Consider the following 13,925-nt stretch of genomic DNA (forward strand, 5'->3'; position numbering starts at 1 on the left):
CACACCTGGCTTAAAAGATGTGTTAGACCCCGTAAATTGTTGAATTTAACCCCTAACCGATGCATGAAATTAGCCTTATCAAGGTCCCAACTAATAACTGAACTACGAAACTACATTACTTTTTTTTATTGTTTTACTTGTATACAATACGTATAAATTTTCTTACAATACGTATAAATTTTCTTACAATACGTATAAATTTTCTTACATCAATCTATTTATTGGGATGTTTGGCGACACGACAAGTTTACATAACGCTGGGTTTCGATTTACCAATTTTTGTAATGATGAATCGATGATCAACAGACAAAACATTTAAGAAATGCTAATAGTTTAAATATTTTCCTTTTATAAAGAATTAAACTTTCCTGTTTTTTGGAGAAACTATCGTATAAACGACATTAATTTTCGTTGATATAAGTCGGTTAATAATAAAATTTTGTAAGTCCCGAATTACACAAACTTTTATTATTTTCATAATTGCCCAAATTCATCAATTTACACAATTCAAAATTGACTTTGACACCGAAATTTTAATAAATGATGTCATGTTAAACATTTTATTAACATGTGGAACTCGATAAAGTTAAAGGATAGTTTGAACTTTGAAATTTTGAGTTGAGCATAGGGAGTTGAGCATAATGTATTCGACTTCTATACGTACACTTGATTATACATAAATTAAGTTAGCAAATTAATGTCAATTAAATAAATAAAATAATATTCACTTTGTTCTATAATAGATGACATATTTGGATAATAACATAAGATTTTAGGAGATATTGTTTTGTGTGTTAAGTGGAGAGAGAAAAGTATATTTATGTTAATATGAGAGATGATTTTTTTGAAAAAAAAATTGACATCTTTTGTGGGACAAACTAAAAGAAAAGTGAGATATTTATTATAGGACGGGATGACTAAATAATAAAATTATATAGAGTTTATAATTCACAAATAAGATCTTAAATTTGGAAAAAGAGAAAATATCACAAGATGGGAGGAAATGGTCAAATGGATACTTGAAAATTCCTATATGAGTGATTTCGAAATTTCACTTAGCGCAAGTCCTTGTGATCTGAACTATTCCCTTATAGTATTGATTACTAATGGGCTTAGCCTGGGATCGAAGAAGATTCAGACCCAATTCAGTTAAAGTTCACAAAAATTATTATCAATGTCACTACTCACTACCGTGATTAATATTGATTTACTGTCAGAATTTAGATTACCAAATAAATGTTCCTTTTTAAATTAAATTTATTTCTTGTGCTTAAGATATTCTAGGGTAATTAATTGATTAAGTGTGTTGCTAACTCAGTATGATTAATTTCTTTCCCATCCCTAAGAGTGTTAAGAATTCCGAAAGATATTATTTGTTATACTGAAATAAATTCTAACGACTTTGATTTCTGTACAATAAAAACTTAATCAGAATATCTCCGAGGGACAATACCATCTTCATCTTTGTTGAGAAGATTTTATAAGGTAACAATGATTATTACTACTCCAAATGTTATGATTATTGGATTGCAAAACACTATAATATATATTGACAAGTTAAAAATAGCTTATAATCAAAATATATTTTAATACTCCTTATATTAATTTAAAAATAAACAATACCTACCTGGGTTGAGCACATGAAAAGTAGAGGGAGAAAAAAAAAAGTGTGGCAGCGCAATGAATAGACAAAAGACGAGTGTATTGTCGTTTCTTCCTCTCTCTTCTCTCAAGTAGTGCTCCACGACTCCCTTTTCTCTAATTCAATTTCTCCTCTCCTTTCCTACACATAATTTCCCTCTCTTTGCCCTTCCCTCCTTTGATCAGGTACCGTATTTGGGGATTGATTCTGATTTGGAGTGAATTCATTTGATTTTGATATAAACATATAATCCAAATTCCATCGGTTTTTGCAGTTGACTTTTCTTCTCCTTATTAATGGCGGAATCGTCCAATCCCGACGCGTCGCGGAAGCGGCGTAAAATCGACCCGGATTCCCGAACCCGAATCCCCTCGGAAACGGGCCCCACCCGGTGGCGGACCCCGGCGGAGCAGCTCACCTATTCGTCCAAGCTCGTCGACGCCCTCCGCAGCCCCGATTCCGCCTCCGCCCGCGCCGTCCGCGACGCCGCCGACCGAGTCCTCGCCGTCTCCGCCCGGGGCAAGACGCGGTGGAGCAGAGCCATCCTCGCCAACCGCCTCAGCCTCCGCCTCGCCCGCATCAACAGGAAGCACAGAAAGGCGCCCAAGCCCCCCGCCGCCGGGAAATCCCGCGCGGCGCCGCGGAAGAAACTGCCGCCTGTGCAGAAGAAAGTGAAGGTGTTGAGCCGGTTAGTGCCCGGCTGCCGGAAGGTCTCGCTGCCGAACCTTCTAGAAGAAACCACGGATTATATTGCGGCTTTGGAGATGCAAGTCAGAGCTATGACTTTCCTCACGGGCTTACTTAATGGCGGCGGCGCCGCCTTTGCCCACTCCGGCCGGAACGTTGGTTCGTCTTAGTTGTTTCTTTTTTATTTATTTTTGGGGTTAAATTTTGTTAATAATTAAGGTTTGATATATTCATGTAGTAATATTTTTACATCTGTGTAAAGTGCCTGCATACCCAATCTGTTTTTTGTTCTTGATAGTATTTCTTTGACTTCAAATTAGAATTATTTATTCATAGGCTTTTTGTGCTTTGTGACATGCCAACTCATATTTTTGTCACTCTATTGCTTGCGCCATTGCATTTGATTCCCCACTAATAAATGATGTGTACTCAACTTTATTTTTAAATAATAGTACTATTTTTTGTGGCCATAACCATTTTGGATAATACTCGAGTAATGAAATGGACCTTAAAATTATGATTGCTACCAACTGTGATACAAGCAAGTTAGACGGCCGAATTCATTTGTTTTCTTGTTAATATTCAAGCACAGCACATTTGTTTTCTTGTCCATATTCAAGATATACTATAGTATCAAATACTGATTAATTCTCAATCCAGAAACTAGAACTTTAATATTATGTATTAATATTATCAACATAAAAACCTAACTTTATCAATACAATATGTAAATATTTATACTTTATCAATATAATATATAAATTTAAATATTACCACAAAGACATTATAAGTATATCAATAGTTTTATATTGGTATATTTATATTTTTGTGTTGATAATTTTAACATACCAAATTGGCATTCTGGATTGGAAATTAGTTAATAATTTAAGCGACCCATTTGCTATATATGTATATATAGCGTGATAATAAAATGAAAAATGACTAATATTTTTTAATAGTAATATATACTCCTAGATAATCATGCCATATTTTTTCTCCACTTCAACAGAGATAACCCCACAAATTTGAAAGTAAGGCAAATTCCGCCAAAAGAACAGCCTAATTTTGCAACAAAAAAAGGGCTGTCACCTTGTGGGCAGCCCCACCCCCACTTATACCACATGTGACATTCCTATAATCCTATTAACATTCAAACCCCTCCCGATTTTATTCTCTCTCCCTCTCCTATATTTTCATGAAATACTATATTTCAGTGCTTATTGGATAAACACACATTATTGTAAATTAGATTATAATTTGAACCAAATTTTACACTCCCTCTTTTCATGTACTCATCCACAGAAACCCCCACTTCACTTTCTTATTCAGTAACTAATGTTTTTCTCTTTAACTTTGCTTCAACCAACTTATTAGTCTTGCTTAGTTGGAATATTAACACTCCTATCATATTGGTTAGAGAAGAGACAAATGGTAAAAATAGTGTTTAATCTTGGAGGCAAGAAGCAAGACGTACGTGTGATTAAGTGAGAGTCCCAAATATTGCCATTTGTTGGGATTGAGATGTGAATGAGAGAGTGTGGTCTCCATCAAGGATAAGGGTTTGGAGCTAGCTAAGACAAATTTAATGAAGTTGATCAAACTTGGATGCATCGAGGACCACACGTACAATGTCGTCACTATACATTTTGAGGGTCATCTAGGAGCATCACACACACATATATACATAGACAGAGGAATATGTAGAATTCAATCTGGATAATTTTTTTTCATAATCTATAATCGACATTAAAACTGCATTATTGTAATCCATAGACCCCAAAAGATATATTACTAGTATTATAGATGGAGAAAAATATTCTGCTAGTACTTTTTGAGGGAGGGCATCATGACCAAATGCCCTCCCTCAAAATTTTCATATATATGCATAAATCTCTTATAAAAATAATTATTGGAGTATTAATTTCTTCATTAAATGTCCTTCCTCAAACACTTTAAATATCCACATATATATCTTTGCCCCTCTAGATAATGATTTCCTGGCTCGGCTGGTGGGTTACTTTGATTTTCATGTCATTAGTAAAATTAATACGCTCAACAATAATTTTTAAGATAATAAATTAAATGTATAAAATAAAATAAATTATAACAATTCTTATGAATAAAACTCAATGAAATATACCGGGTAAAAGTTATGATATGACTTATTTTTGTTAAAAAAAGACCTCTCTCATTGGTTTTCTGAACACTAGTACTATTTGGCTTTCCATCACATTTTTGGTGGACCGAACAAGTATATATCTTGGCTCCTTATCTAATGCAAATTTTGCCCACATGCATGCATGTGAGTGTGATGAATGATGAGTCAGCCTTAGTCGACAATCTCATTGGGCCATCATCATTAATGTTAGCAGCAATGCCAAATCCTTTTTAACTTTTCTTCTTTTTTATCACATGAAAACTCCAAACCATTTTTGGAACATTATACACGAATTAGCTTACCAATTTCAGATGAAGAATCCATGGCGCTCAATTTCTTAGACTTCTGTGCTTCTATTTTAACCGCAACTAGAAAATTAAGTTTTAATTTAGTGAGTATTATTTAAAAACTAATTATATTAATAATAAATAAGTTCTATTAAAAAATCAAGTTCTCATGCATGGGATAAGATACAATTTTCTCTCCTATCAACGAGAATGGTGGTTAAGTTATTTTCGTCTTAGTATATCTTAAATTAAAGCATATTGGCCATATAAATTTGGATTTGCTTTTCTTTTGAGGATAATTAGCTTTTCTTTCTAAGGTTATGTTGTTCTTTTATTTCTATCCAGCATGAATGGATGTCTTTGCGGTCTTGTTTGTAATCAAACTTACGGTGTTCTTATTATTGTTTCACTTGGTTTTATTGGTAAATTTATACTCAATATAATGAAGTTTGCACAAAGGTTAAAAGACATAGGGAGAATTCATTTACTGTGTTGTTTTATTCATTGTATAACTCTCCTCTTAAATAGAGGCTCAATACATTTTGTGCAAGGAAGGTTTCTGAGAAAGAATCAACCTATTCTACTACAATTATGCTCCTAATCTTCTTGATTGATTCCCACAAATCATTCTAATTGATTTCCTGAGATCTTTCCATTCTAACACTCCCCCTCAAGCTTAGTAGTGGGGTCACCAATACTTAGCTTGCTCAACACCTCTTCAAAATCCCTAGAACTGACGGCTTTGGTGAGGATATCTGCCAGCTGATCTTCTGACCTTACAAACGGAAATTCCACGATTCCTTTCTCAATCTTCTCCTTGATGAAGTGTCTGTCGACTTTCACGTGTTTGATTCTGTCGTGTTGCACCGGGTTTTCAGCAATGCTTATTGCTGCCTTATTGTCACAATACAGTTGGCTTTTCTGGGGTTGAAAGCCAATTTCTACCATCAACCTTCTTAGCCAGAGTAATTCTGTCAATCCGCTCTTGATTCCTCTGAACTCTGCCTCCGCACTGGACAATGCTACCACCTTCTGCTTCTTGCTCTTCCAAGTCACCAAGTTTCCTCCAACAAAGGTGAAGTAACGGGAGGTGGATCGTCTATCTACTGGATTTCCGGCCCAGTCTGCATCCGTATACCCATTTATCTCTAAATGTCCTACCTTTTTGAATAGTACTCCTTGACCAACAGTTCCTTTCAAGTACTTTACAATTCTCAGCGCAGCTTCCATATGATCAACTTGTGGTGAATGCATAAACTGACTCACAATTCCCACTGCGTAGGCGATATCTGGTCTAGTGTGGGAGAGATAAATGAGTTTCCCAACTAAACGTTGATACCTACCACGATCTGCCAGTTCTGCACCTTCCACGATCTTCAGCCCATGATTCACCGCAATTGGTGTGTCAGGGGGCTTGCACCCTAGTAGTCTAGTTTCCGCCAGGATGTCGAGAATGTACTTCTTCTGCCTCAAGAATATTCCCCCTTTGGATCTCAGCACTTCAATCCATAAGAAATATTTGAGGTCGCCCAGATCTATCATCTCGAATTCCTTAAACAAGTTATCTCGCAGCTTCTTGATTTCTTCTGTATCATCACCAGTAATAAGCATATCGTCTACATAGATGATCAAACATGTTACTTTCCCTTCTTACCTTTTTATGAACAAAGTATGATCCGAGTGACTCTGGTGGAATCCATACGAAGTCATAGCATCAGTGAACCTCCCAAACCACACTCTCGGTGACTGTTTTAACCCATACAATGTCTTCTTCAAATGACAGACTTCTCCCTTTTTAAATCCCTGTGTAAAACCCGGTGGGGCCTCCATATATACTCTTTTCTTCAGTTCCCCATGCAGGAAGGCGTTCGTGACATCAAACTGGTAAAGCGGCCAATCTCGATTAGCTGCAATCGACAGAAGAACTCTTATTGTGTTCACTTTTGCAACCGGAGAAAAAGTTTCTGCATAGTCCACGCCATATGTCTGAGTATATCCCTTCGCTACCAGCCGTGCTTTATACCTTTCAATGGAACCGTCTGGTCTCCTCTTAATCGTGAACACCCATCTGCACCCAATTGGCCTTACTCCCTCCGATAACTTGCTCTTATCCCACGTCTGATTTCGAGCTAGGGCATCCATCTCCTTCTACATGGCTTCCCTCCAGTGTTTGTGCTTCATCGCCTCCTCCGCTGAGTATGGTATCTCTTCCTCCTCACACAGTGCTGCTTCAAATGCCCGTGCCATCTCGGACAGACGACTGACGGCACTGTTTGCTATTGCATAGCGTGTGTTCTTGCCAATTCGTTCTGGGGAATACCTTTTCGGCGGAACTCCCCTATTCGACCGGTTGGGCAACACATATCACCCGGTATCCTCATCAACTGCAACTTCTTCTGCCATGGAGACGTTGTTTTCGATCATCTCTTGCGACTCATCTCCCCCTGCCTCCTTACTACCAGTTCCAGGTTCATTATCAGAGTCAACAGTATCGGAATCAGGGAGAACACTTACATTGGATATCAGAGGAGGATCTTGATCCGGGGCACTGAGTTGGTCAGGTTGTTCTGATGAGACCTGCTCGGTGGTTCCGACAACTTTCTCGGGTGGATCCACATTGAGATAGCTTGGCAATGGCAACCAACTTAGTGGGTCACTATTTCTTGACTCCCCCTCTCTCCTATCATTCTCACTCTCCCCCTGACCACTAAGATGGTGGAAAAAATATTCTGACTCCAAGAAATTACAATTCATTGTGACGTGGATTCGTTTGGTTTTGGGATCATAGCAACGGTACCCCTTTTGATTTACCCCATATCCCACAAAGACACATTTTACAGCACACGGCGAGAGTTTGGTTCGTTCATGTTTTGGGATATGGACAAAGACTGAGCTCCCAAATACTCTAGGTCGGAGGGTCAAGGCTTGTGGGATTCTAGCTTGAGTTGACAGAACTTCAAGTGGGGTTCTGAATTTCAAGGTTCGGGTGGGCAAACGATTTACCCCAGAAATGTTTCGGTGTTTGGGATTCGAGAAGCATTGCTCTAGTCATTTCTAGGATGATACGATTTTTCCTTTCGGCTACACCATTTTGTTCCGGTGTGTGGGGGCAAGTGGTTTGATGTAGGATTCCATTATCTTTACAAAAGGTTTGGATATTTTTCTGGTACTGGTTGTGCACAAGTTTACAAAAGTGTATAAAATGAGACACGACCTCAGACTTATGCTTCATAAAGTAAACCCATACCATACGAGTGCAATCATCCACAAAAAGCAAAAAATATCGAAATCCTTGTCCCCCCACCACTGGTGCGGGTCCCCATATATCAGAGTGTACTAAAGAAAACAAAGTCTCAACCCGTGTATTACTTAATTGGTATGATTGTCTTCGGCTTTTGGCCAAGATACAGGTTTCACAATGCAAATTCTGGGAAAAACTGGGAAATAACAAATTTAAATAACTTGCAGAGGGATGACTTAGACGACGATGCCACAACCAAGCTTCTCGATTCGCAAATCCTTGAGTTAGCAACGCGGTTCCTTTTTGAGCTATCTCGTCGATGTAGTACAACTCGTCCTTCTCAGTGCCACGTCCAATAATCTCCTTCATCCTGATATCCTGCAGTAGGCAAAAATTGGGCTGCATTAGTAAGGAGCAATTTAGTTCTCGGGTGAAGTGGCTGATCGATAATAGTTTATGTGATAGAGACGGGACATGGAGATAGTTTGACAATTTTAATGTTGATGATATGTTTACTGTCCCAGCTCCTTCAACAGTTGACACCTATCCACCAGCTGTCTGTACGTACGCTTTCTCCGGTTTTGTGGATTCAATGATGTCGGAGGCATCATAGGTCATAGTATCTGTTGCCCCACAATCAAAGATCCACCTGTCATTTTTTTTTCACTAGAAGACACCGCACATGCAATTGACAAATTTCCGAGTATTTCAAAACGGTTTTTACACGGAAAAAGTTCCACAACGTCCATCTTTTGACAATTAGGGGTCTGACTTATATTTTCAGAATTATTGGGGTCAATTTGCAGGTTCTGCATAGTTGGGGGATCTAGGGGCAAACTGTGGGGTGGAATATATGGTTCTTTGAAAATGGAGGGGCTTGATTGCAAAATTGCACCAAGCCCTAATTTACCTTGTGTAGGAGCCGCAGCTTCGTCACTCACCCGACTTGCCAAATTCGCATTGGCGATTCCGCCTCCACCATCTCCTCCATCGATCGTCGGTCGCCTATGCCGCCTCGGGTTGATGCGGCCTCGGTGTTGCCCCCGATGGTGGCGGGCGTTCCGTCTCCAGCACCGATTCGGCTGCACGCCCCCCTCTGCATGGTGCCAGTTGACAGCCTCTGTTCGAGCTTGGTGGCGGTGGTCGGCCATATTTGGCTTCCCACCACTCCGGGAACCCAACTACCTCGAAGCAAGTCTCCTTGGTATGTTTTTTCCGCCCACATATTGAGCACACCATTTTGGATCGGTCTTCATCCATTCGCCGGTTCCAGCCGTTTCCACCACCACCGCCGCCGCTCCTCTGCGATTGAGGCGGTCTACTTCGCACCGCGAGGCCGGTGCCTACTCCCTGCATTGCGTTCTTCCCTTCATTGTGGGCAGGTTGTAAGACGCTCATTCTTGCGTCCTCTCTCCTTATTGTTGCGTATGCCTCATCCAGTGAGGGAAACGGCTCCATCTTGAGAATTTCCCTCTTTGTGCTTTCGTACTTGTCATCTAGGACAGTGAGTAATTGATACACCCTATCTTCTTGGGTACAATTATCGTATATCTCGACATCTTCCTGATACTTCATCGGATTTGGTGACTTTTGGTCGATGGCTAGCCATATTTCTTGCAATTGAGACCAGATTTCTTCTAATGTTTCACCTTTCTGTTTCAGGGTGGTCGCGCGGCGACGGAGGTCGTAGACCTGTATGCTATCTCCGCCACTGGAGTAGGTTACGGCCAGACTCTTCCATACTTCTCTGGTTGTTGCGTGTTTGGATATTCGGCTGACTAGTTTCGGTTCAATGTTTTGAACCAACCACGTGAAGACACAGTGGTCCGCATGTTGCCACCGTGCAAAGGCCGGATCTGTCTTCGGCGGCGGAGGAGGATGCCCGGTGAGGTGGGAAATCATTCCCCTGCCACTGATGGCTCTCTCCATGGATACTGCCCACAACGAGTAATTCTCGTTGTTTAGTTTGTAGCCGATATCCAGTGACTTGGTATCCATTATGATCTCCGGTGGTGGGTTGTGTGACTTGTTGGTCGCATCTGTGTTTGTCATGGCAAAACTATTGCGCATGAAGTTTGCAAACATCCTTGCAAACTCTTCTGTCTCCTTGCTGTCGGTAACTATTTGTTTGGTTTCGTCGGATTCTGACATCCTTTTACTCGTTTTTCACAGGTTTTGGTTACAATTGGTCGGAAAAGGTATAGACCATGATGAGATTTCTCTGAGTCACAGGAGAAAATCCCGCTCTGGTACCATGTTAATCGGTACAAAGGTTAAAGACATAGGGAGAATTCATTTACTGTGTAGTTTTATTCATTGTATAACTCTCCTCTTAAATAGAGGCTCAATACATTTTATACAAGGAAGGTTTCCGAGAAAGAATCAATCTATTCTACTACAATTATGTTCCTAATCTTCTTGATTGATTCCCACAAATCATTCTAATTGATTTCCTGAGATCTTTCCATTCTAACAGATGGAAGTATATGTTGAAAAAAACATATTTGATGATCTATATTTTCCTGTACACAATTTGGAGCAGAAACATGACAACAAAATATCAAGCGAGTGCCATTCTAAGAAAGAATGAGAGCTGTGCTGGAAATATTGCCTAAACGAATTACAACAACGCTTCAATTGCGTCAACCAGCAAGTCTGTAAATGAACTAAAAAATCAGGAAGACCAGACTTTGATTTTCGTTTTAGTATCACAATGACAATCATGATCAAAAGTTCAAAATTGTGTGAACTTACTCACCAGAACCACATTCAAAGCATTGGAGACTAATCTTTGGCAAAAAATGCAAGTGTATAAAATCAGCAAAGTAAGTCCAAATAGATATGGGCAGGTCCGATGCACTAAAAATTTAGTACATTGAGTCAGCCTAAGTGGCAACAACTTCAGTTGGTCTTTAATTCAATCACTGCAGTCAATGCCGGGTCGGGTTTCTTGAACTTGGCATCTGTCGACAGCACCTCCACGGAGTCTGTGATCTTCGCCGTGCATGCCACAATTTCGATCAGCAGTGGCGTCCAGGAACTCACCGTGGTGCCAAAACCCGGTCTTCAGCAGGCCCTTGAGCGTCTCGGCTGTGGCCTTCGCATCCGCGATGTGTATCTCGCTGAACAAGGACGACTTCATCGTTCGAAGCCCGGTCGCGACCTCCTTTAGGGCTAAGCCGCATTTGAAGCTATATCAGTGCATAAGTCTCGGATCTTCGTTCGGAGATCTTTTTATTATGTAAATAAACCTAAAAAATGCTCCCCCGGTCCCACAAAGATTGTCTCATTTTTCCATTTCCGTCCATCCCACAAAATTTGTCTCATCTCACTTTTTACCATTTTTGGTAGTGGACCCATATTCTACTAACCCATTCTTACTTACATTTTACTATAAACTAATATATTAAAATATGACCCACATTCCACTAACTTTTTCAATTCACTTTTCATTACACTTTCTTAAAACTCGTGCCGGTCAAAATGAGACAATCTTTGTGGGATAGAGGGAGTAGTAAATTTTCTTTTTCGCCGCCTAAACAATGTTAGATGGCTAATTTCAAGCACCATGCAAAATTCAAGCAGTGTGCGAATTTCAAGTCATTCTGACCTATGACATTTTCAGACCAGTCATCTTCCTTATACCGATCCTAGGCCTCTTTGGTATGACAAGTGTGCATTTCACCCCTAGGCTAGTCATGGTTTTGGTGATATAGTTGTACATATATATATCCTAGTTCACATTATCACTAATTTCGTATCATATCTTTTGTTTTAGAAATTATAATGCCTAAATTTTGCTTAGTGGTAAGATTAATCTATTTGAAACCTTTTGCTTGATCTTCAGTTGCACCCTCCATTTTTGAAGCTAAGGATGTTTATTTGGGGTGGGAGATGGAAGCAGCGGGGAATGTACGTCGGCAGAAACAGGCGTGGAAAAAATAAATAGGGTAGAAGTATGCAGCTACAGCAGCAAAATTTCTGCTAGTGAAAGTACTGTGTAGTGAGAGAGAGAGACGTGTGTGTGTGTGTGTATGTATGTATGTATGTATGTAGGTATGTATGAAGGGGGAGGGGAGGAAATGCTGCAAAGCAAAAGGGTACTGAAAAGAAAAGGAATATAAACAGATTTCCATTGCAGCACATTGCATAGGACATAATCCAGCGACATAAAAATTTGGGTCTGCTTTACCCTGCAAAGAGATTTCCATTTGATTAAATTCAATAAACATGGAATCATTTATCACAAAACAGAAAATTAAACAGGACAGGCATATTTCCATTTCACCAAACATACCTCAAGCAGCAATTTCAGGCACTCAAATGGAGGACGAGACTTGACTGCACATACAAGAGGGGTGTCCACAACTGCACAAGAAAATTTTGGCTGCAAAATGGAAAGCAGCAAAGGGATTGATCTCACAAGATTATATCATAAGTTAATACAATAAATATATTCATAAAGATCATATCAGTATGATTGGCTAAAGTACCAAACTTGACATGTTAAACAAATCAATCTATTATCCACATTCAAAAGTTTAATGATTTAAGTTAATACAGTGTGTTTGGTTCATCCCTTATCCATATTTCTCAAACCCCAAATGGAACCAGTTAAAGTTATTACAAGAAACAAAACCAACAATGATTTAAACAAGATTATCATCAGCACAAAGTGCAACTGAAAATTGTGCTTGCCCACGTTTGCGCCATGAGACAAGAGACTTGACCACGAGAAGCAGCAACTTGTAAAGGTGTTCCGTATACAGAATCTGTCTCTATAGGAGCACCTTTTATCCGCAACAATTCCACAAGCTCCTTATTATCTGAAACAAAACCAATCAATTAGACCTTAAAACACTAGTACCAGCATTACAAATTTACAACTACAAAACTACTGACTGTTTAGAGCTGCATAGTGCAACCCTCAATATTTGGAAGGCTAATTTCAGCACCATGTTTGACGAGAAACTCCACAATTTTGACATGTCCCCTTTTGGCAGCTTCTGCCAGAGGAGTATCCCCTGAATCAGTTTATGGTGTTAGTATACAATCCCTTTTTTTCAATTCAAGAATCATATCGAAATTAATGAGAGAGAGCGAGTGAGAGAGAGAACTCTTGTAAGTCAAGACATTGTTAGAAGTGGTTGCAGAGATGGCCAAGCTGTGGCTTGTCTTGTGAAGTTGTTTGATGAGAAATGTCATAGTGCAGAAGTGTGCTGTGCACGAGAGAAAGCAGGCAGCGGCTCTACACAAGCTGTCTCCACGCAAGCTAGCACTACACGAGCTGAGTTCGTGACTGTACCAGAGAGAACAACTAAGATGCGGGACCACTTATGTACTTGGAGAGACATAGTGATCAGAGGAATGAAGAAGAAAGTAGTTTAGCAGAGTTTGTTATGTTTAGCATTGTAATTTTGTTTTATCTTGTAGTACATAGATTAGTGTAGTGTTCCAGAATGTTCTCATGCTACACATATGTATTAGCTCGTTGAGCAACTTCATAATTCAACGAAACAGTAGCTTTGATTACAAATCCTTTTAGCAAAACAATGCAGTACACTTTCTTCTACATGAATGGTTATGCATGTTTTCATGGTATCAGAGCGGGTCTCTCCTACTGCTTGAATCTATTTTTCCTTTTTTTTTCCTTTCAAAAATGGCTGAAGCCAATCAAACCATTCCCTTGGCAACGCTGCCACCTCTTTTTTCTCAGTTACCTCCAATTTCGGTTAAGCTAAATGATGGAAATTTTCTCATGTGGCAGCAACAAGTAGATGTTGCAGTTTATGGCTACGGCGTCGAGGGCTTTCTCACGGGAGAATCTGACCCTCCTGAAAGACAGATCCTAGATGCAGATGGTGAATCAATGGTTGTGAATCCAGCCTTTGTGGCATGGCAGAGACAGGA

The 13,925-nt window shown here is 39.5% G+C and overlaps 1 protein-coding gene and 1 long non-coding RNA gene across 3 annotated transcripts; one reads left to right on the top strand and one right to left on the bottom strand.

Moving 5' to 3' along the window:
- The first annotated feature begins 1,636 nt into the window (after positions 1–1,636).
- LOC121806566 (transcription factor bHLH149-like) lies at positions 1,637–2,662 on the top strand. The gene is made up of 2 exons (XM_042206669.1): positions 1,637–1,827; positions 1,917–2,662. Exon 2 carries the CDS (start codon positions 1,939–1,941, stop codon positions 2,497–2,499), a length of 561 nt encoding a protein of 186 aa, XP_042062603.1. The 5' UTR covers positions 1,637–1,827; positions 1,917–1,938; the 3' UTR covers positions 2,500–2,662.
- An 8,172-nt stretch (positions 2,663–10,834) lies between these two features.
- On the bottom strand, positions 10,835–13,408 carry LOC121807002. Of its 2 annotated transcripts, XR_006051732.1 has the most exons (5): positions 13,133–13,408; positions 12,918–13,039; positions 12,313–12,841; positions 11,845–12,208; positions 10,835–11,189 (listed from the first exon to the last, which is right to left on the bottom strand). It is a non-coding gene; the product is annotated as an uncharacterized LOC121807002 (long non-coding RNA). The 2 variants fall into 2 exon arrangements; XR_006051731.1 differs by having other exon boundaries at positions 10,835–12,208.
- Positions 13,409–13,925: the final 517 nt, after the last annotated feature.

The sequence above is a fragment of the Salvia splendens genome, chromosome 6, assembly GCF_004379255.2.
Source record: "Salvia splendens isolate huo1 chromosome 6, SspV2, whole genome shotgun sequence".
NCBI classification, from domain to species: domain Eukaryota; kingdom Viridiplantae; phylum Streptophyta; class Magnoliopsida; order Lamiales; family Lamiaceae; genus Salvia; species Salvia splendens.